At 38.3% G+C, this 23683-nt stretch overlaps 1 protein-coding gene across 3 annotated transcripts in view; it reads right to left on the bottom strand.

The window, feature by feature from the left end:
- INPP4B (inositol polyphosphate-4-phosphatase type II B) overlaps nt 1–23683 on the bottom strand; it is a 329605-nt gene that overhangs the window by 163445 nt on the left and 142477 nt on the right. For all 3 annotated transcript variants that reach the window (XM_063335598.1, XM_063335597.1, XM_063335599.1), the window contains 2 exons: nt 11693–11811; nt 9726–9842 (listed from right to left, as the gene is read on the bottom strand). In XM_063335598.1, coding sequence (XP_063191668.1) covers nt 9726–9842; nt 11693–11811 — 236 coding nt within the window. The remainder of the gene's footprint in view (nt 1–9725; nt 9843–11692; nt 11812–23683) is intronic.

Raw genomic sequence — 23683 nt, 5'->3', positions numbered from 1 at the left:
TTTGTGCTAATAGATCCAGGAGAGAGAAAGTAGTACACTCCGCTCTTACTTCTACTCCAGAGAGATCCAGTAATTTTCTTTGTATCGCCTATCAATAATATGGTGACAAATGCCCATAGTCTTACTGTAGAACTAAAACCCGGAACAATGTACACAACCATACCTAACAGTCAGACACACAAAGTAAGACGACTTCAGCCTCCACCAGAAACGATTGTACATTCCAAGTCAGATCAACGTAATACACACATCCTGAAAAGACCTTTGTCTTATCTCACAAGAACACATACACTAGAATTGGTGCAAACTTACTACTCCTTGGTGCGTATGACAGCATGCCTGCCTATCAACTTGTAAACAAAATGTATTTCTCTATTTTCTCTCCAGTGAGAGCCTTTTGAATTTCATTTGAAGATGGCTCAGGTGTAACTTTTACAGTCAAAACTGATAGAACAGTCTTTGCTTTGTTTTCGCTCTGAACTAAGCTACTTTGATAGCTCTATGAACCATTACAATGGTTATGTTCCAAATGCTGTGCCTTACTGAAATACACTGAAGCCTGCAGAGAAAGCTGGGGAAGAAAACCAAAACTAGGGGAAGGAAATAAGTAAAATAAAAAGCCATAGTGTTCCCTCCTCTGAATTGCGGGGTGGGGGGGAAGAAAAGAAAAAAAAAGAAATCTTAAAGTGGTTCGGATAATTGTGACTTGCAGCTTTTTCATTTCACATTAGTGAGACTGCATATATGACAAAGGATTTAAGGATAATAAGACTGCAAGAATAAACACCAACAGCTGCATGGTACTGTAAAAATCTTCAACTATTCTTTCTTTAAAAATACCATGACTGTGATGAAAAGAACTCCAGAGAAAAAAAAAAAGAAAAATCCATGACATTCTCAACACCCCAGAATGATTAAAAAAAACAAAAGCACCACCAAAAAAACTAAGTATAATCATACCTAATGTCACTGTGCCAGTCACTCCTTGGTAATGATCCGTGATCTCAACAATAAGTAATAAATTCAAGGTGAAGGAAGTCAGTTTACTCCTCAGTGAAAGGAAATCTCTTTTATATGCCATAAAGTGCCATAACACTACAAAGCAGATGCTACTCTGTTCAACACAGTAACTGCTTTGGACACTGAAACCTTGAGTTCAATTGTTGATGTTCATAATGTTCACTCAATGTTGAGATTCTGAGAGAACCAAATGCACTAATTTTTGACCACACTACAGACTATATTTGTCCTTCGTTCTCGTGGCTTTGTAGCCATCACTACTGAAGCTGCAAACAGTTTCTTTAAAAACTGCATTTTAGAACACAGGGTGGGTTTTTTTTCCCCCCTCCCTTCATGATCACACAATCCATGGTGAATAGGACAAAACAAAGAACAGATCAAAACAAAATTCTCATTTCTGGCATGAAGAAAGCCAAGCATGGAGAATTTCAGCCACTTGGGAATTTGTTTCTGTAATATACTGCATAATGATTACATAAAGAGCCTTTGATTACTGTAAAATTCAATGATACATGCATTTCTAATGGCACTGGAATTCCTAAATGATTACACAAGCCTTTCATGTTTATTCATCAAATATTTAAAATACAGCATAATACAAAACATTTAACTAGTTTACTCTGAGAGCAATTTAACTATGCTCTTCTGACGAAAACTTGCTCAAGAAGATAAAGCCTTGCATTACATCCAGCGCATAAGATTCTTACTTGATTTTTAAATAGAATTATTTGCTCAGCTTTACTTTATAAGTACAAATGCAAACATTTACTGGTTCAAGCATATCCACAACTGTAAAGAACACTTTTGTGAGACACATGGTAGAGAGAGAAAAATCTGTTCTAATAGAGTGAATTTGTTCTGTTTTCAATTTCCCACAATACGCACCCCAAAACTTTAAAAGAAAAATCTGTTTAGTAGCTGGTTGTAAATGCCTACTTTCATAACACAAAAGCAAGAGCAGACTTACCACCACTCCATATACATTTCTTTTCATCCTTTCAATCCTTATTGCATTTAAATATATTAAATATTATGCAGAAATATTTTTGCCACTGAAGGACAAGATTTTTAAATATACTGTACCTTCTATTTTACATCAATATTTATAAGTGCCTTTCTATGAAGGAAGATAGCTGAGAGTATAAGAACCAATGTGTTTGATTTTCAAGGCGCTAAAAAATTAAGATAAAAATATTATAAAATAAAAATCAAAATAATTTCAGGAAGTCACTGAATTATTTCCCTTAGTACTGAACCAGGCTTTTAGAAAAATGGAAATTCCTTAGCAGAGATTGAGAGGCAGAAGCTACACTATTAACATTTTTTTTTTATTTTTTTTTTTCCCCCAACACTTAAAACAGTTTCTACAGTTAATGAATTTCTATTAAGGTACAATTTTGGCTGCAAGTAAAGAAGGAGGCATGAACATTTTTCCTGCAGTATAAAGACGATTACTTGTAATAGAGTATTCTAAAGCCTTATTTGACAAAAGCACACAAAACATGAAAAATTAAACAGAAGTCGTTCACAGTCATGATTTTTCAAGGAGTTCAATGTATCCACTTAAAGTTAGAAATGCTTTTCCATCAACAAGAGAGGCATCCATTTGAGGGATTATTTTCCAGCTAAAGAAAATACCAAAAATTAGTGCAATAGGTACAAATGGAGCTTTCCATACAGGAAAAATAATATTCTTAAGTCTTTTGCTTTTTTTCACCTGCAGGAAGTGCCTCTCATTTTTAAACTACCCATCAACTATACGTAAACATGCCGACTGTTGTGTGCATAATCATTATAAGTAGCAACAGCTAAAGGCAAACGCATCACAAGTTTCTTGAATTTGATTTCCCTTTTTGTACATTTTGGAGTTTGTGCTGGTGATGGGACTAACTGATCATTCACCTGACACAAAACGGAAATCACCAATGAGAACTGACAAATCTCAGGCTTTGAGTCTTTCAAATGTTCCCACGTTGCTGCATTTAGCAAAAGGAAATCCTTCATGCTTGCAAGTGCCTGGGCTGCCCATGAGGGCCCACCCCTCCTGAGATGCTGCTCCTCCAGTGCCTTGTCCAGGGGATGCCCAGGACAAAAGCACTGGGAAGGAAAGCAGATAAACCTTTTGAAAGGACAGAAGGGTATTCTTCAGCCTGAGGTCATGTTTTCACAGCCGGGTGAAACAGCCGGTTTAGTTAGCCACACTAACTAAAGAAACATTGTGTCATGCTGCTCTTCCTCTATTCACTGCAGTACACAAATTTCAGAGGCAAACATCCCAGCCTTCTATACTAGGCACCCACACCTCGAACCCTAAAAGCTGTCGTTAGAAATTATAGGGCAGTGCAACAACCACCTTGGATTTGTTTGACTATTCTGGTGTGCTCTGTGCTGGTCTAGTCAGGGAACGAGAAATTAAGGATATCTATGAATACGCACAAATACGCACAAAGTATTAATGGAAGAATGATGTACTTGCAAGCTTTTTGGACAGTGCTACAGAGATTGGAACAATCTTGCCTATGTTACTGAAATCCTGAGCTGGTTAAAATAAAATCACACAAAAATGTTATCATTTACTATTTGGTTCCCTTATTTCTAAGCAATTTCCAAGGCAACCCTTTACATTTTCGCAGAGTACAATTGGTCTCATTCCTATTTAGTTTTACAACAGTTTTCCAAAAATCACCTCTTAGAGCAAACCTTTGCCTGATGTGAGGCAGCAGTAACATTTGATTGATGGAGTAGGTAGAAAAGGAGAAGAAAATGGAAAATTGATGAACAGTAGATTACAACTTTCCCTGAAGATACAGCAATAGGGAGGGGTTTGCCTCAACTAGGAAACAAAATAATAAAAGGGTAGGAGAAAAAGTAGGAAGAAATGTAGGATGCTCTCAAACAGAGGAAGATTTTTACAAAGTCAAATCCTCCCATTGAATTTTCAAGGACTGGGCACGAAGAGCGCTAAGGCTACAAATGGACTTTAAGTCTATACCTGTGATTTTCCTGGTCTTGACACTTATCCTAAATTCTCTTAGAGATACACTAAGACACATGAAACCTTATTATAACCTCAGCCACTTCAAAGAAAGATTTTATTTCAATATAAGCCCAAATGAAAGTCAGCAGTTTGAATTTTCCTTTATGTATCCGGACTTTTACAAAATACTGAGAAAAACTGACAACAATGCTCCAGGTGGATTCCACATGCACATGCCCAGAAGAATAAAAAACATTCCACCACACACACCTCTCTAATAATGGCACTTAGTAAGAATATACAGTTTGACACAAAAGGAAAACTAAATCTATCATGAAGTATATATTTGTGAAAAAAATACATTACTTTGAAAAGAAACACGAATCTCTAAAGCTCTATTGCAAGTATTCCTATGGGTAGGACTGTGGTACTGTACACCACTGCTCTACTTGGAATGAGATAAGAGTTTCTAATTTAAGGCAGTATTTCTCTACCAATCCTGCAGAGATGATAGTGAACAGAACTGAGAAAAGGAAGAATTTGAAGTGCTTTTTCTTTAAACAGAGTAGAGCACTTTCAACACCACTTCAAGTTTTAAAGAAAAAGAAAAACAGCTTCAGTAGTTTTAGTGTTCACAAGAGTGAGGGACTAAGAGCACTCCGGTACAGCCAGCGTGCAGGTAGGTGATGTACAAGTTTTCACATTTATCTCTGCTAATGCATTTCACATACCGCTCTGCAGCGTCCCTAATATTCAAGCCGTGGGCCCCTTCAGCAGAGAGGGCACACCACACTAAACTGCGTGGTGGTTTCGTGATACAGATCGATGCCCACAAGGGAACGCAGAATGCTGTCACTTCAGATTTGGCTTCACGACTGAACTCAAAACCGTGACAGACAGTCTTCATTTCCCACTTACCCTAGTGCAATTTAGTGTTAACAGGGATACTTGCAATATCAAGAAACACACAAAGAAAAATATTCTGTAAATTTTCATTCATAGTGAGCAAGTTTAATAGAAGATCCAAACCTCAACAGTTAAATGCCATGTAATTTGAAGCCTAAATAATCCAAAATTGTCACTTTATAACATATATTCCCACATCCAAAACTACACTTTATCCCTACTACTTTTAAAATTATCAAATTAATCTAATTTTGTTTTCAGTGATTAAGAGAAAATTTAGGAAGTAACAAATGCAAGAGCAGACCGTAGAACGTGTAATATTTCAACTGCCTCATATACATCCAGTTTCTCCTTGCTCTCAGGAGACAACACTAGGGTAGTTTTTTATATCTTCGATATCATATGTGAATTCCAGTAGTTATATCCATCCAAAGGACATTATATCTACTACCTGGTCTTAAACAGCAAAAGTATTCATTAAGTCTCTAACCCTCGTTGGTACACGAAGTCTCTGTTGTTGAAGCTTCTTCTCAAGCTTCCTAGTTTCCATCTCCTCCTAAAGGTAAGGGCAATCTGTGAAGGGGTGATGCAGAGACCAGCTACACAAATTTGTCACCGGCTACAGAAAGTTGCTCTTGTCCTCACAAGTGTCCAGCACTTCTCCACGTGTGGATCAAAAGGAGATGGCCTGACTCACTACATCACAACAGTGTTTACCTCAAAATCTTGTTGTATTAAAACAAACACAATCCCGTCATACAAGATGCAAACATTTTCAAACTCACTTTACAGATGGAAAAGTCGGTGTAGTAAGAATTTAAGCTGTAGGTGTAACTGCATTAAACACAAATTAGATGTAGATGTGGCAACAGAAGAACCAATCTCAGAAAACAAGCAAACAAAAGCCTCATCATAACTAAATGTTACAGTACTTGCCTAAAAATACAGTGACACTGCTCTACACAATGAAGTTCAGAACACTTTCTGCAGGACACAAGTACATATATTCTAACCACAGAACAGAAAGACCGTTGCCTCCCAAATTAGTCACTAGACATTTCCTCCCCTTAATGTAACACAAATTCACCTATTTTATATTTTCTGTGGGTCTGTCGTGGCAGTGGTACCTGACTTGCGCAAAGCGGTATTTTCAAAGAGAAGAAATCCAGCTTCACCTTTAAAGCTTGCTAGACCAAACTGGGCAAACCTACATGCTTACCGGAAAGATAAGAATAGCATGGAAAAATGGTACAGGGCTAATATTTTATCAGCATAAGAACCTCTAATTCCAATTTTCTTGGACAATGACTTAAAGAAGAGGTGCAGCCCCAGCATTAAGACAAACCCCAACTATCTAAAAAAAAATAATCTTAAAGACAGTGCAGCTCAAGCCAGTGAAACATAAATTTGCTTATGGCAGTATGGGAAGAAGATCTTTGTGATGTGGAAACAGATGTCACTGTACATTTTTCAGAATATGGCACTACGCACTCCTTTGTATGCATGGCTTCACTGGATATATTTAAATTTTATTTCATAAACACACTAACTTCTTTAGTCCAACTATATCAAAATAAAGTAGGAATAGCATGAACACTTACCGTAACCAATCACCCTAACTTAGGAAGACTAGCCAAAACAAAAAATTTGTGTTTCATTATATTAGAAAGCCTCAATTACAGAAAGCCTGCCACAGCCAAGATATAATTATGGTCATCATCAGACAGACATACATAAAATGTGAAAAGTGCAGTTAGAGTATTCAGTGTGTCAAGCACAGTGAATGCGATAGCAGCTGCACAGTACTTTAATATAATTAAACTGCACTTCTTATATCATGTAAGTTAAAAGACAGACAACAGTGAAGTTAACTATCTGCTTTCTGGTACAGGAATTCAAGCATTGCAAGGTTATTTTAAAATCTTTTTTAAAAGGGCAGCACAAGTAGCATGTCAACAGCTCCAAAAAAAGTTCTGGTTGTCTCTCATGGGGGAGCACCTCCTTTCACTTCAGCATTATGACCTGTGTGCACAAACCAAGCAGCATCTAATGATTTTTGAATTATAGCAAAAATCCAATGGGTTTGAAAATGAGATCTAGTTCTCTTCTATTGACAGAGGCAGGTTTAGGCAGAAAACAAGATAATGCTTTACCCTGTGATGTACCCACTGCCCTTTCCCCGCCTCCTCTACCGGCTTCTATTTGTGGCAGTAAAATCCTGCTGAGTTTAATTAATGCACAGAATTCACTTCCTTAAGTTTGATTTTAATTACAAGAGAAATAAGAAAAGAATAATTATATATTTGTGACAAGGGATATTAGTTACTTTGAACTAGTTAACTGAAGTAACCAGGAGTAGTATAGCCCTGATGTGGGATTTCTTATTACTGTAGCTTTTTGCCCAATTTCTGCAAAAATATTTTGCAGTCAGATCCAAGGTTTATTCTCACTCCCATAAATGCTCACTTGTATGAGCTGGTGGCTAGTCTGGGAGCATGGCCTAGAAGAGCAGAGCCTACCTAATAGCCTTGGATTCTCCTCCACCCCCAAGTGGATTACCTGTCTGTTTGGAGGAATAGTGGGGCGACCTGTTGTGGCCATAAGCTGTGGCAGCAATTTTTGAGGACCAAGAAAGCCAGCTTTATTGTAGCTTGGATAATCAGAGCTGTGAAGCTACAGCACTTGGAGCAGGCTTGCTGCCAAAGGGGCACGTCCCATTCCTTGGGCCATAAAGCAAGCACTGAGGTCTGCGCAGCTGCAGCTCTGCTGGTAGCAGCATTAAGCTATAGCTCATTTAAACCTGACTTTTAGGAATCTATATATACCTGCAGACTCAAAAAAAGTCACCTGAATTAAAAGAAAAGTGTGATGCCTTCCAATTATAGGAAAGAAAGTCAAGCCATTAGTTTTATCGTCACTGATATTCTAGGATGTAAACACAAGTCCAAATATTGCCACAAATGAAGTCACAACCTTGGTGGCCTGGGGTCATTCACACATGCTACCTTCTACCTTGACTTAAATCTTACAGCTCATTTAATTTTTTCTTACCTAAATCCAGTTTTAAAACAGCTGAATATTAAAAGAATATGTAAACCAGAGCTGGGATTAACATTTCTGCCTACAAAAAGGTACTATAAACTATAGATCTAGAATGTTTTACATAGGAACTACATAACTGCTGTGACAAAAGAGGAAGGTATTCTCTCTTCTGACTTACAAGCTACATTAAAGGGATTCTCTGGGAGAGACTCCAGTTCTGTACTACAATTGTAAGGAACAGTTATAAAACGTTCTTAAAGTTTGTAAAAACTTATCAAATTATATTCATTCTCTAGGCTAGATCTTGCCCTGTATAAGAGGCATAGGTCTGCAACCAGAAGAGGAGTAGTACAGGAATAGCTCTATGAATCAAGTCCTCTTTTTTCGCTTACAGATAGGATATTATTTTCCATCATCTGTCAGTCACAATAGAAACTGGAAGGGAAGGGACAAAGCCAAGCTCCTTTCACTCAATTCCTTTGTCTGTCTGCAGGTGACAACTATTGAATAAACAGCAGATCCCATTTTAAGCCCCTGTAGTCTAAACCATAACCAAAAATTAACACATACACATTGTGAAAATGTGTGTACGTGCCCCTTCCCTGGTTATTCTTAAAGAGAAAAAAATACATTACTCTATAAACTGAAAGAAATCCAGATTCTATGTCTAAAATTTTCCACACATTCCCATTAAAAAGTACAGTGAGGAGACGGATCCGGTCTGGTCCAAAGTTTAAACAACAATATCAACTATTTTCTGCCTGAAAAAAAAAATAAATTAGAAGTCCTCTAAACATAACTTTACCTATGTAAACAGTTCGAAGACAGTCTCTAGTTGTTAAGTTATGCCTTTAATTTCCTTCTTATGGATTACGAATACATACGCAGTCAGGACATGAGCTTGCATGGTCTTTAATCGTACTGGGGGCCAATTACAGATATGTAAAGAGCAATTCAGCTAATTAAATACAGGTGCCAAGGACCATTTTTGATGCCCAAGAGAAAACTATCAGCTGGACTCCATCCACCACAGAAGAAAAACACAGATCTGCCACAAGTCCTATGACATTTCCTAGCTCCATAAGGCTTAGATCACCTGGAGCACATCAAAATGGCACTCAAGGTCTATATTTGGCAGTTAAATCACTCAAATAGTCCCATTGACCTCCATATATCATCTTCAAGTGAGTAACTGTTTCTCAGCATAAAATGCTGACAGTGTAACCAAAAATGTACAACACTGATTCACCTTTAGCAATGACACAGAAGATCTTGGGTCCTTACAAATCAATAATAGCAGCAGCCACAGGAGAGCGGCGGGTATCACCACGCAAGAGATTAAAATAAATTATGATTCTCTCTCTCAAATATCAGGTTACAGGCTCTATTATCATTCTGGTTTGGGCATATAAGAAAAATATTACCAGAAACATATTTCTGAAAAATTATTCACAGTGCTGTTATACCAGCCTATTCCATTTGTTCTCTGCCATGAAAAAAAGCATGCAAGAGTAATCTTTTATTTGCCAGGAATACCTGCGCTGATTCATGTAACCAATTAAACAATAGTAAAGGGTCCATCTTAAGCACATGGTTCTCTTTCTCTATTCTCTAGCATAACAACAAAAAATAAAGTACATTTTAGGTATAAGAGAAGAGCAAAACCAATTCTACATAAACCTATTTCCCCAATTTGCAAGCTTGCTAAAGAGAGTCAATAACATGGCAAGAAACTTAATCCTGAGTACAATTTAGGCAAGAAAGGAAGCCAAGCACTTACCGTGTCTTGAGATTTATCTTTGACATCATAGACTGTTAGTTTTATTTTAGTCTCCTCATAGATGGGGTATTCCGGTGGGAATGTCACACCAGTTAAAAACAGTGGATCTCTTGTACCCTGTGTAACATGAGTAAACATTCAGTAAGGTAACAGCTGTGCAATGTCTAGTATGCCATTATGGATGTACAGGAACTGTGGGCTCATTAAAAGAAGTTCGCTTTCTACAGCGGAGAGATGTGAACAGCTAGGTATTATCCAATCAATAAGAAAATGGGACTACTTTAAAACTTTGTCAGGAAAGTTTCAAAAAAAACTTCCAGGATTTTTTTTTAAACTGGAAAAGATACTAAGTGCTTCTGAAACAAAGCCTAGCAACATGCCTTTAAACAGCTCAGCCAGCAGGTATCAGTATCTGGAATATAACCTGTAATAAACAATCCCTTTCTTTCTCCCACGATACTGTCTGGAAGTACCACAATTTCTTATTAATTTAAATGAACTAAAGATATAACTTACACACACATGAAAAAAAAAAAGATACCTTCATTAAGTCACAATAAAATGTCTATAGAAACTGCCTGTATTACATTAGGGATACTGATTGCGGGGGGAGGAATTAAAATAACTCTTTATTAGGCAGTAGTGGAGTAAGATCATTTTCCTGTGCTTCAGAACATTATGATTACATCTAAAAGCTGTACACGTAAGTAACTATATCATAGCTTCAGACATACAAACACTTAAGTGAATCACATAGGGTGCTGTTTATAATTTCTTAATGTTTAATTATCCTTAATTTCCAAAGATTACCAGGCTAGTATCCTTAAATTTTCTATTAAGTAAAATGAAGGATTTTGCATGATAAATGTAATTTCTCTTGAAGAAAATAACTTTTCTGTGCCCCTGCCTTCCCCTCCCCCAAAGCTTGACTATGAGGCTGTGAGCCTTGACACAACAAATTCAGGGATTTATTTAGATCTAGGCCATTGTGTTAGGAAATGCAATTTCTATAAAAAAAAAAAAATCAATCAAATATCTATTCCATCTTCTGCACGACATCATTCCAGACAGTCTGCAATGAAACATCCTGATCAGATACAAGATATTTGAATTAAGCAGTTTCAGGATGTTTGATGGCTGAAACCGTAATAATTTAATTAGTAGTTGGTTGAAACCGATTGTACAAAAAGCTCATGTGTTTAATAGTTAAAACAAGCCTTTGGCAAAATTCTGTGTGTGTTTACTATAAGACTTCCCTGTTCTTAATGAGTCTCTCCAGTAAGCGAAGCAAGTTACACCTACATTGCCTACTCACACTTAATTTTCTCTGTGAACCATTTTTGCTGTTTCTGACACTGATGCTTACAGGGCAAAGCGAAAACTAGCAAAGCAGCCTCAGACAACTTTTGCTGTAATATGTGATGCAAGTTACTAATTATTTTATATAAAGTCACAGACATTACATACACACACACTCTTTTCCCTAATTATAGAAGTAGGCTAATATTTTTCAAATTGCAAAACCATCAGCTTTCCAATGGAAAAAGAATAACAAGAAACAGATAGGGTAACAGACCACATACTGCACATATGCTCGTCTGTAATTTAAAAATACTTTTCAAACTCACTGTACTTTTAATTTAATTTTACTTCGCATTGCCTTGTCCTTTCATGAGACCAAGTATTCCCTGTTTCATTCTAGACCTATGTCTGGAGAACTGGAGTATTCTCTATGCCTCTACTTGGAACAACAGAGCTTTCATGAAAAGCCAAGTTCATTTCTAACTGTTTATCCTGGTTAAATGCCAAGAACTACAGAGCACTCTTAGGTATGCTTTACTAACGGCCAGAGTGCGCTTGTCTTACCTAAGACCATGCACTAACTTGTTTCATTTCTCATTCACTTTCTATGGAAGAAACGAGCAATTCATTAATCAACATGTTAATTGAATAAGAAAGACTCTCACCTCCACGATTTCAGTGCTTGAATACCTCGTCAAAATGTGCTCTGCTGGATGTACCACTGAGACTTGTATAAACGTATTCAGCTTCCGATCACGGGTAGCAGCCACTAGATCCTTGCATGCTGGAGACAGTACAGAATAAAAATAAAATACTCAAAAGAAAATTCTGGGAAAACGCTGTCACAGACACAGGACGAAACAGACTACACTCCGGCTCCAGATCAAATCTCTAGAGACAAGCCGATTTTACAGAGGAAGTCCCTTGGAAGTAACTTACAGAAATAGGAAGTCACATGCTGCAGAACTGCACTGAGATTTCGTTTCCACTAAAAATACTTGCAGCTTCTGCAAAGCTCCCTGCCAGAGGCTCATCAGCTCCGGTATATGAATGTGCGTGCGCATACGCACACTCTTACACACACTGCAATAGTAGGTAATTTTACATAAGCGCTCATTTAATTTGCCACGAAATCACTTAGCAGCCTAACTTGATCATCTCTTCGTCTGACAATTTTCTCAGTACATGACCATTTTAAATACATTCTAAACCAGTTAAATGCTATCAGTGATTAGGTTAGTTTACATAGTCTGAATGTCATAGTCTATATGAACTTTTTAGTAGAATTCTCATTGAATAAAAATCTACATACCTAAAAGCAGACGGCAAAATAACCACTTCTTTTGCCAGTGACTGGTATATAAACAAGAAGAATAACTGTATTCTGGCTATATGACATCATTATTAAAACTCATTCTACCTAATAGAGAAATTCAGTTCTTATTTAATAATTCATTTTTATCCTGGGCTCACAGTCATGCAGGTGACTGAGTTTGCTCTTTAGACCGGCACACCTCATGCCTTCTAATCAAAGGGATGAAAGCACCAAAGGAAAAAGGGAAGGAGGGGGAAAGAAACAAATGCACCATTAGCTGCTCTGCAGAAGGGACGTGGACTAACGGGGCATGCACTGGCTCAAAAGCAAATCCCATCCACCTTACATTCTTCAATAAGGAATACGTAACGCTGGATACTGTGACAGGATCTACCCAGTGCTTCCTGCAGCGCATCAAACTACACTAGGATCTTAGAAGCCTGAGGGAAGAAAAGAAAAGCCTACGGTTTCAGAGAGGCTAATTGTCAAGAAAGAGCTGAGGACATTTTCCAGGAGTCGTTGCCAACTGGGGGCTTCCTCAAGTGCAGCTGACCTTTAACGTTTTAAAAGGTGAGTCAGATTATCCTCACAGCAAGCAAACCTGGTCTGATGAGAAGCCAAGGCAAGGAAAGCTCCGATACATACAAAAAGCCAACTCAGCTTGGTTTATACTTTTATTTTCCTTTGGGCTTTGGACCTGCTGCTTGAGGAAATAAAAGGAAAACTGGATGTGGCTTTTTTACCACTCTTCCATAACAGTTCAAAAGGAACAAGAAAACAATTAAGCCTAACCTTCCCAGAATATTTTAAAGTTTTTGCTTCATCCAGAATTGCCAATGAAATCCCTTGGTAGACAATTTCAAACTGACCCTATCATAATTTGGTGTGGTACGACTGGGATAAGAATAAAAGTTTGTGGATGATGCAGTCTTTATGAAATAGCTGACATAACAGCATCAGAATTGAATAGCAAGTTGCCAGCAACTCCTTGCTACTAAGGCTCACCACATTATTGAAATGACTCTAAATATTAGCACTACTTAATATGACCTGAAGAATTATATGAGCAGATTTACTGAAAAGCAGTTACCAAAGCACAAAAGGTTGGGCAGATACGTACAAATTTGAACTATATCCTCTCTAAGCTGACCACAGACACAGTACCAGATCATTGAAATTTCCAGATACAGCCATTTCCCCTCCACAAACCCTGATCTGATGCCACCACCCAATCTTTAAATGTTCTGCTCTATAATCATGTTTTTAGAGTATAGCACAGTAAAGTAGTTTCAGAGGAATGGTGAGAGAGCTCATGTTCACTACCAGAAGCTGGAACACTGACAGATATGGTCAAATTTTTCATACGCACCACAAAGGAAGGCTAGCCAGCTCAATGGACCTCCAAAGATGATAAGAATACATCAGAAGGGAAAAAACAGAAAAAGACGGAAACTTAGGAAAAACAAAACAAAATCCCCCCCAAAAAACCCCACCAGTGACTCTGGCAGGAGCCCTACAGCTGAACAATTGTAAAAAGTACTTCTGCATGATAAATGCGGGTAAATCCCCTGTAAATAAAGGTTTGATTTATTTGCGGGATGTCTCAAAGACATTAACTAGATGCAACTAATTCTTTTAGCAGCCAAGAGCACGGGCTTTTATCCTATTGATAAACCTTTAAGAATAGAAAGATGATTTGGTCACCACCTTGGTGATATCTGAGTACAAAAGACAATTAATTTCTGTGATGGGGAGGCAATCTAGTCATTAGATCATTTTCCTGTAAAAGGCAGCTTAGCAACATGATCTTGAACTTCATTAGGTAGAGTTGGCATGAATGCAATTCATCTGCATATCTCCAATAGGGAGGATCAGCACAAAGTATCAGAACTCTTTGGGAGATACCAGTGCAGAAGGATAAATGAAATAAAACGAAACCTGCATCTACTTTGATGACAGAGTCTCTAATGTGACATTGGGCTGCTTCATTCACAACTACTGTTTTAGTCAGAGAGGATATTCAATAAGGTTGTTGCTGGCAGAGAACTGAAGATTTGGTGTGACACAGAATTTGTCAGCTTGAGACACAGTGCCTCACTTCCCTAAAACCAGTTCAACTGAAACGTTTAACATAGCATAAGTACTACTTTTAAGCTGATGCCAAATAATAGAAGTTCGTTACAGCCTGTTCACAGCCTGGCAAGCTCCACAGCACCACATTGCATTGTTGCCCTTTGAACCATTTTACTAGCAGTATCTTAGGTCTTCTCAAAGAAACAGTCAACACCCTTTGGATAAAGTGAAACATTATATGGCTGTGAAATAGATCTGTTGGGCATTATTGACGTACTACTCAAAAAGAAACTGATGAAAAGACAAACATGAAAGGCATGCTAAGGCTGTTTTCTTAACTGCAAATGTAACACAGTGAAAGCAGGTAACAACATCAATACACCTTCCATCATAACCTATGCCCAAGCAGACCATACACATAGGTCACATTTCTTTTCAGTACTTCACTATGCCTGAATTAATTTTGGACAAATTCATCAACACAACTTAGTGAACCGAAGTGACAGTTTGTACTTACTTGCCAAAAATATGTGAATGTACTCATTGTGACTGTTGACTCAGGGTGTAAAAGCCTGAGTCATCCATTCCCCTGGTGATCCCATCTCTGCTAAGCCTATCAGTGTACAGTGAATGTTTAAGGAAGAACTGTATTAGGAATAATTTATGCTTTTATATCAACAAAGAAAAAAGTTAAGATATCAGGAAGACACAACTGTGCATATTAAGCAAAGAAAAATGAGGAAAGACAGCAAAGAAATCACTATGTGTAGAGCACGATGAAAGGCTGCAAGGAAAAAGAATTGCTCTAGAATATTTTTACAAATACTTACGTATTTTGCAAAATTCTGCAGTCTACATATAAAACTGTCTTACCATTTAAAATGCCTTAAAACAGATAACATTTAATCAGTGTTATTCTTCAACACTTATTTTCTAAAGAATGAAAGCAAAGAGAATATTAACTCTCATTTTGTTTGCATTACTGTTGTTGTTCCACTACTAAAACTGTAATATTATTCCTACATGAATTGCAGTAAACAACTGCTCCATCAGTCATGCCTGTACGTTGTCCTGTACATTCCAGTACCACGACGAGGCACACAAACCACGTGTGCTGGAAACGCAAACCGCACAAGTAGGTGCTTGATTCTCGAGTTCTGCCACATTCGATATTTCACTGTTCCCTGTGCTGCACTAACATGCTGGCCGTGCTCTTCATCCTCCTGTGTGCATGCATGCACACGTAAAGACAACAGAAAGACTGGTTACTCTTTCCTCAAAACCAGGCTATGCTGTAAACACAGTAGAATCTTGCTTCACAGTTTCAGTGACCGATTCATGGGATCAGGGAGAACTTTCTGAAAACGTTACCTATATGGAAGAATAGCTCACAGAGAGAAAGACTAAAAAAACCCCTAAATTACTATATAAAAATTAAAAGGAGAAAAACAAACAAAAAAAGCCCCAAAAAAACAAAACAGAAATAGTCTGGAAATTCATTATCTACCTTCCCTGAAACTATAACAGTTCTGACCAGGCGTTGAAGCACTGCTCCGAGCACTAAGCTCACTGGGGCCAAAATAAATTAATCTGGCAGAGAAACAGGGAGATGCAGCATCTCCCAGAACTGAAAAAGATCCAGCAGTTGGAACGAGCAGCATGGGCAGAGGGACTGAAAGACATCCTCAGCTCAGAGTTCACAGAGTTGTTTGGGAAGGAAGCCAAGGTCTAGCCCAAAAATTGGGAAATGGCACTGAAATTGCAATGGTTACTTTTGTTAGTGGGGGAAATTACAGCACATTGGTGAACATCTTCCCAGACTATGGATTCACACAATATGTGAGCATTAGCCTACATGGCAATTTGTGAGGTAGCTTTTTCTCTAACCAGTGACAGAAACACCATTTCCCACAGCTTTGTTCCTTCCTGTTTTCCAAACCAAAAGAGATTCCAAGAGGCCGGCAAGGGAATTAACCACCATAGCCCTGTTGTCTCCAGGGAACGCTATTTTGTATGTTCCCAAAACAGAACAGCAAATTAGTAGTATCTAAAGACAAGGGGCATGGGAGAAGAAGCCTGTGTGTCTCATGCACGTATATATGTGAACATAACGTTCAAAATTTTTCTTCATTTCACTGGCATTGCAGCAGCATTATTATCCCAAAGCAACTTAGTTTATAAATAATAATGTACACTCTGTCTTGATAGACTAATTAACTGAGGTGCAGCTATTCCTTAGTGGGCAAAAGCACACATTAAATAAGAGAACACTACTTTCAGACCCGTGCTACATGCAGAACACTAAAGAGTACACAGTTTTCTTTCCTCCACCCTGGGGGGGTGTTGAGGAGGTTCTCATGAGGCGCATGAGAAAAAAGCGCACATCACTGCTGCTTCTGCCTCTGCTGAACACACAGCACTAACCAAGCTTGCTGAAAAGAATACCTTCAAGTCAGGGACGCATAAGGGCTTAGGAATAAACCAACTTCAGAACATATGGGAAAGCTTTGGCCATACTTTCGAATTAGGAGCGTAAATGCAACTGCGAGAGGGATGAAAACAGGACAGAGATGTGCCCTCTGCATGGCAAAACGTGCCCAAAAGCAAATGAGACAAATGTTTGAGGACAGGTATTAGCACAGAATGGTGTAAATGAGCACCCCTCCAGCTAGCACTCCATAAAAAATATTATTAATTGGTTTATCATAAATGCTACTGATTAGTTGTCCCATTCATGTGTCAGCAGGAATGCTTCTGTTTGCTGGTGTGTAAAGAACACCTCTACCTAGGGACCAAAAGAACAGAAAAGTAACTCCCACAACAATTTGCATTGTGGACTCCCAGTAAAATTCACCATACAACACTAAATATCAAAGGATGCAGCCACAGGAATTATAATATCCAAGTATCGCAAAATGAGGGCACAGTTACATAGTCATGAAACAAGTACGTACTAGGAGGGACAGTCATTAACAGTAGTGACTAAAACAGATGCTCTGACTCAGGTAAACTCTGCAATGAAAAGAATCTCTACAGAAGAGAAGACTACATTTGGACCACATATCCACTGATTTTTACCTAAGAAAAGGTCCAAGATCACTGTTCCAGTCTGAGAGGCTTATATAAAATACATAGCTGTTCTCTGGAACGTACAGCTGGTTGCTAAAGTAACCTAGTTATATCTCAAGGAAATGCACATACATAACAATTCATATCCTTTGGGGGATGCCTGTAATTAGCAGCAGGAAGAAAATTTCTACCAACAGTCCAAGGAGAAAGAGATGACAGAGAAGTCTTATAAGATGAAGCATAAAGAAAGATATCTCTATGACATCTCAACAAATACAGGTTTGGCGAAAAAAACCCAACAAAACACACCACCACCCATATTAGCAGTACTCACTGTAAGCGATATATCAATATGCTGTCCAGAAAAACATCAATCATTACCCACTTAATTTGCAGCTAAAAGAACACAATTATTTAGGAGTCACTGAAACAAGATACATGAGTGCTGCTGGGGGAAAATGCTGTAGGCCGATGGAGCGTAGGGACAAGTGATCGTGCCCAGGAGTTGAGGTGCCAGCTGCACTCATCATCCTATTTGCATATGAAGTGATAAATCCAGTTAGAATTACCACTGTGAAAATCAGAAGTGATCTATTTCAGACTAAGTTCTGCCCACCCTGGGTTTTGCAGGACTAAAGAAATTTTAGGTTTTGTGTCTTTCGTGTTTTACTGAAAGCCTCACGCTGGACTAAAGCATTAAGTAGAGCACTTTCAAACTGTGTCCTTCTGCTTTCTCCAAGAAGTTGAAATAAATGCAACGGCTTAGACTGTAACTTTGCATTGCCATTACCAGCAACAATAATAGCCATTTCCTGAGTGTGGGTTTCAATTCTTCTGACGTGTTAGAACAGGCCTATTTCATATTGCAGCTTTGCTATTCAGCCTGGACAACCCCAGATATTTATAGAGTTTAAGTATGATAGATGCAAGAGACTCAGGAAAGTGACCAACTGGATCACCGTACAGCTCACAAGCATCGTATTTCCACTGCAGAAGTGAATGCATGGTTACATGTGTTAACCATCCATTCAGTACAATTTACATTTTGGTAGTGCGTTAATCCATTGCTAAGGTTCTGTCCCATCACATTCACTGCTAACGACCATGCTCCTCCAGCTTTATTTACAATTGTGTATAACTGACTTTCACCACCTCTGTGCTCTAGACTTAAGCTACACAACGGCAACGAGGTCACAGAAGTGAAATTCTAGCTTTGCTCAGAACAGCTGGCTTAATTTAAGAAGTTATCAAACAAATTGCCCTTGATCAGTATTTTTAAACTCCTTTAGTTTTTTGAAACTATATCTGAGAATGTCTCTCTGTGTACCTTTTTCATGTAGTGCTATATTTAGTCATAAAAATGTAGTTCTTAAAAAAAACCAACCCTGCACTTCCTTACTGAGCACACTGTGGCTTTAACAGCACAGACAGCTCTGTTTTTCTGAGATGCTGCAGTAGTCTAGTGACAGCAAAGCAGAGCTCCTGCTGTTGCTTTAGAGTCTCAATTATTCTCTTTGCCTTCTGTCCAAAACTATTCTGCTCATGGTACTGCTTGTTAATGGTATTTATGCTCAGATTTGAAGGTGACTTCAGATCTCTGGTGAGAGATAATAAGGAAAGAAGAAAAAAAAAATGCTTGAAGCCTTACAAAAACTTGCTATACAATACTACACTCCAAAATATATTCATAACAAAAAGGATTTTGATACTGCTATTCCAAGGCTGTAATTTATTTTGGTATTGTTGGTATTTTAGAATACCAAGAAAGAGTTTACATCTCCTGGAAACAGAGATAAATACCATTTCCCTCTTCACCTTTTCCCAATAGTCTCATATCAAGTATTTAATAAAGAAGTAAACTTGCCGTAATTTCTTTCAGAGATTTCTCACTATTCCGAAAATAGAGTGGTTAGAAGTTTAAGTACCAGCTGAAGGATTAGAAGAATAGCAAATGGTATACAAACTTTTTCTTTGTACTATGAGTTTGTTTATACTATAAGCTCATAGCAAACATCTAGAACCTGTAACAATTTCTTTCAGATTTTATAAATAAAACATATTCTGCTGGTTCCTAACTTTGTCCATCTCTTCAGAAATAAAATAAATGTACAAAAATATATCAGCAATACCACAAGAAGATGAAAACACCCAAAAGTGACAAGCCTCTCTCAAAGTTTTCAGTCTGCCACATCTGTTTTTATTATAACAGCATACATTGCTTCCTTTGACATAAGCATTTATACACTGCTATACCAGTTGTCAAGTGAAGCATTACGTGGTTTTGATCCTCAGTGTGCAGTATTACTTTACAACACTGTAGAGACAGTTTTTTTCTCTAATATGTAAAGAAAATTCATCTGTTGCGTAGCCTTGCTCCAAATCCATGTAATCATATACATCTTTACAACATACATTCAGGTTTGGTGAGTAAAGAAGCTTCCCTCGCAAAATAAAGGAAGGCTGTCAAGCAACACAGAGTCCAGCAACTAGAGCAGACAACAAGCTTCAGAAAGAACTCTAAACAACCTGAAATCTTTTACGGTGCTTCTTCACTGCAGTATGGGTGCTTTGGGCAGCTGTAAGTGAGCTACTATGGCTTCTGGGGAGAAGTTTACCTACAGGAGCCCAGACTTCAGTAGGGAGCAGTCCACCCTGCTTCTTTGGCATGCCCTGCAGCCTGGACAAGACTTCAGGGTCCCACAATTATGCTGCTATTACTACCAAGCTAGCTGATGTTAACATTGACCTGAGTACATCTGAACAATAGTGCAGTTTCAAAGGCTGCGATAAGGATGTCCCTTTTACATAAGCTTCTCTGGAGCTAGCTCTCTAATTAATCATAAACTAATTGACTATGTGGCCATAGCCCTGTTGCCCATGAGATACTACTAGTGAATAAAACTATTAATTTCTTCTTTAAGTGAAAATGTTACATAGTAAAGGCAATCCTGACGAAGGTGCCAGGACAAGATGCAGTAGGGAGTTAAACAATAGTAACTCACAAAAGAAAAGACTGACAATAGTTAGACTTGCAAGCAAAGCTATTGCTCGACTGTCTAATTGAACATCCTTTAAGATTCATTCGTCTGAAAAGATTTGTGTTCCTTCCTTTACCATATGCCAAGGATGGAGCTTCCAGTGAAGGGCAAGGAAGCAATGTAGTGTTGATCAATTTCACAAAGATTCACGAAAAATAACACCACCCAAGGGAGCACAGCAGAAAGGTTTGAGCACTGTAGTACTCTCCATGTGTAGCGTGCAAACGAGGCACAACATGGCCTTTAAGAAAAGTAGGCAGGGTATTAATCGAGCTGCATGATTGTACTATTTTATTTTTTTTTATTTCCCCCTCCCGCTCCTCTGTTGGGATGCTATACACTAGCCTGATTCGCAATTGGTTCTTGTTGCACAGGTGCCTGTCAAATGTTGAGAATGGACTAGTGAGTCTTTGTCTAAAAAGAGAGTCCTCTACAGAAAATAGCAAAGCGCTAGTCCCTCCAATATACCAGAGGCCATCTTTTAGCAAAACAAAAATCACACTCTTTGACGTGTCTAAAAGGAAAGCAGACTAAGACGTACGTCAAAGTCAAGGCAAGTAAGAGCAAGACACAATTTTAATCAAAGGAGGAAATAGATTTCTGCAATCCAGAACAATCACTTTTAGCCCTGTAACGATTAAATTTCCTAGTCAGGAAATGCATGATAAATGCTCAGTAATCTGCATGCAAGCTGTAGTTAAAAGGAGAAGATGTTCTAATATAAGACGGACTTGTCTGAAAAGGTGGCAATTCTGGATTAATACCTAAATTAGAGATCCAAGTAAGGGACAATGCTTTACTCCTCAAGCGATTTCGAGACAGCCATTCTGACATATAAATTAAGATCGCTTTAATAGTATGAGACCTGCATGAGATAGCAAAGTATAACCTCTTCATAAGGAATAAAAAAAAAATTGTATTTTTTTTTTCACATAAATGACAGACTCCAGAAATAATAAAAGCTCACAGATCAAGGGTTGTGTCAGAGGACAAATTTCAAGGAATCCACCTCCCATGTTCATTTTGTATTCATTTCTTCACATATCCTGAAGAAATAACCTTTAATCCTAAACTTCCTCAAAATGTACATCTCAACCATGAGAACTCTGTTGGAACAGACAAACAGCCTTTAAAAAAGTACAGAGTAACAAATACCATACTGACTGTAGCTGTTGTGACACTTAGATGTCATTTTAAATTAACATTTTTAAAGCAGCATTTCCAGTTTCTTCAAAATCAACACTGAGCTCATCTCCTCAAAGATATTGGCCTGTAATTACTCTAAATTGTCAACTCACATATTTACACAAGGTCTGCAGCTTGTATTTGACACAGATCTAAAAGTGGGAGACATTAATGACTTCTACAGAGCAGCACAGCCCAGCATACCACATGCTAAACCAGACAGTTGGATCCTTATACTATAAATTTTGTCATTTCCAGCAGGAGTTTCTTCAAAGGTGAAAAACGGCTGTTTACGCATGTTACAATAATATGTTTGAAACTGCCTTGGTTTTGATGTGTTAACATATGTAAACACATAGAATCATAGGTTGGAAGGGACCTTTAAGATCATTGAGTCCAACCATTAACCTAACACTGGCAAACCATCACAGGGCAGCCTGTTCCGATGCTTGATAAACCCCTTTGGTACAGAAATTTTTCCTAATAGCTGACTTCTTGCCAGAGAAATAGTTTTAAATTATTTCAACTCCTTTGTACAAAGACATTTTAGTTAATGATTAAAAGGAAAAAAAATATAAAAATCCTTCACTTGTCTCTGTAGAGAGACTCCCTGGCAGATTTGAGATTTAAATCCAGAATGACCTAGGTATTGCTGCTTTTCATCGCAATGGGAGCACGTTCAGATCTCAGAGTTGAAAACAGTGCTAGCTCATTTTAGTTTTTAAATGTAGTTCATTTACAGTCCTGCAGCCAACAATCCTCAGCTTCTTAGGTGTGAAGAATTCCAGTCTTCAAAGAACTCTAAGACCAAATTCTTCTTAACTCATCGTAATGAATTCTGTACTCATTCAGTCTCTCAGAAATCAATCTTAAATGCAACAGGATTTCAGATTAAAACGTCAGCTTTAAGACATTTTGAACATTTGAACTATATTTCACAAGATAGTCAGGCATTTTTTAAATTTAGTTCCATTTATTTCATCTCAGTTTCATATTCCACATAACAGGAAAAAAACCACAATAAAGATATGGTTGATCACCATTAACTGTACTAGAAACTTTATTATCCACAGGAAGTGGGGATAAAACAATGAAGAAAAGCATTCTTAAGCATTTTGTTTTTTACCAAAGCCCTTCCAAGCACATCAGGTCAGCCTGCTTGTCATGCTGCATCAAGTGTCACGTAAGATTTTGTGGTGCTGCATTTAGGAGAACTCTGGTTTTTTTCAGGGCCTGCACGGGAACTTCATTTTCAAGTCAAACCTCACCACAGGACGTGCATTTCAAAACTCCCCAAAATAAGTGCAGCTGTAACTAATGTGTTCAAAAGGGGACAAGGACTTCAGTCCTCATTACTTAGATGCTTTGCTTTTTAAGGAACTTCTGTTTCCACATATGAGGATTAAAAAAAAAGTCCATTGGGAAATGTTTTATAACATCAGCAGGTTCGCTGATGATACCAAACTGGGTGGGGTGGCTGACACCCCAGAGGGCCGTGCTGCTATCCAGTGTGACCTAGACAGTCTGGCGAGCTGGGCAGAGAAGAACCTAATGAGATTCAACAAGGACAAGTGTAGGGTCCTGCACCTGGGGAGGAAGAATGTCAGGCACCAATATAGGCTAGGGGTGGACCTGCTGGAAAGCAGTTTGGAAGAAAAGGATCTGGGGGTCTTGGTAGACAGTAAATTATCCATGAGCAAGCAATGTGCCCTTGTCGCCAAGGCGGCCAACAGAACTCTGAGTTGCATAGGGAAGAGTGTGGCCAGCAGGTCGAGGGAGGTCATTCTCCCCCTCTACTCTGCACTGGCGAGGCCACGACTGGAATACTGTGTCCAGCTCTGGGCTCCCCAGTTCAAGAGGGACAGGGAACTACTGGAGAGAGTCCAGCGTAGGGCAACAAAGATGATTGAGGGACTGGAGCATCTCCCTTACGAGGAAAGGCTGAGAGAGCTGGAACTCTTTAGCCTGGAGAAGAG

Source organism: Chroicocephalus ridibundus, chromosome 5, assembly GCF_963924245.1.
Source record: "Chroicocephalus ridibundus chromosome 5, bChrRid1.1, whole genome shotgun sequence".
In the NCBI taxonomy this organism is placed as follows: Eukaryota; Metazoa; Chordata; class Aves; order Charadriiformes; family Laridae; genus Chroicocephalus; species Chroicocephalus ridibundus.
The sequence above is the reverse complement of the archived record's forward strand: the minus strand, read 5'-3'. Positions and strand labels throughout refer to the sequence as shown.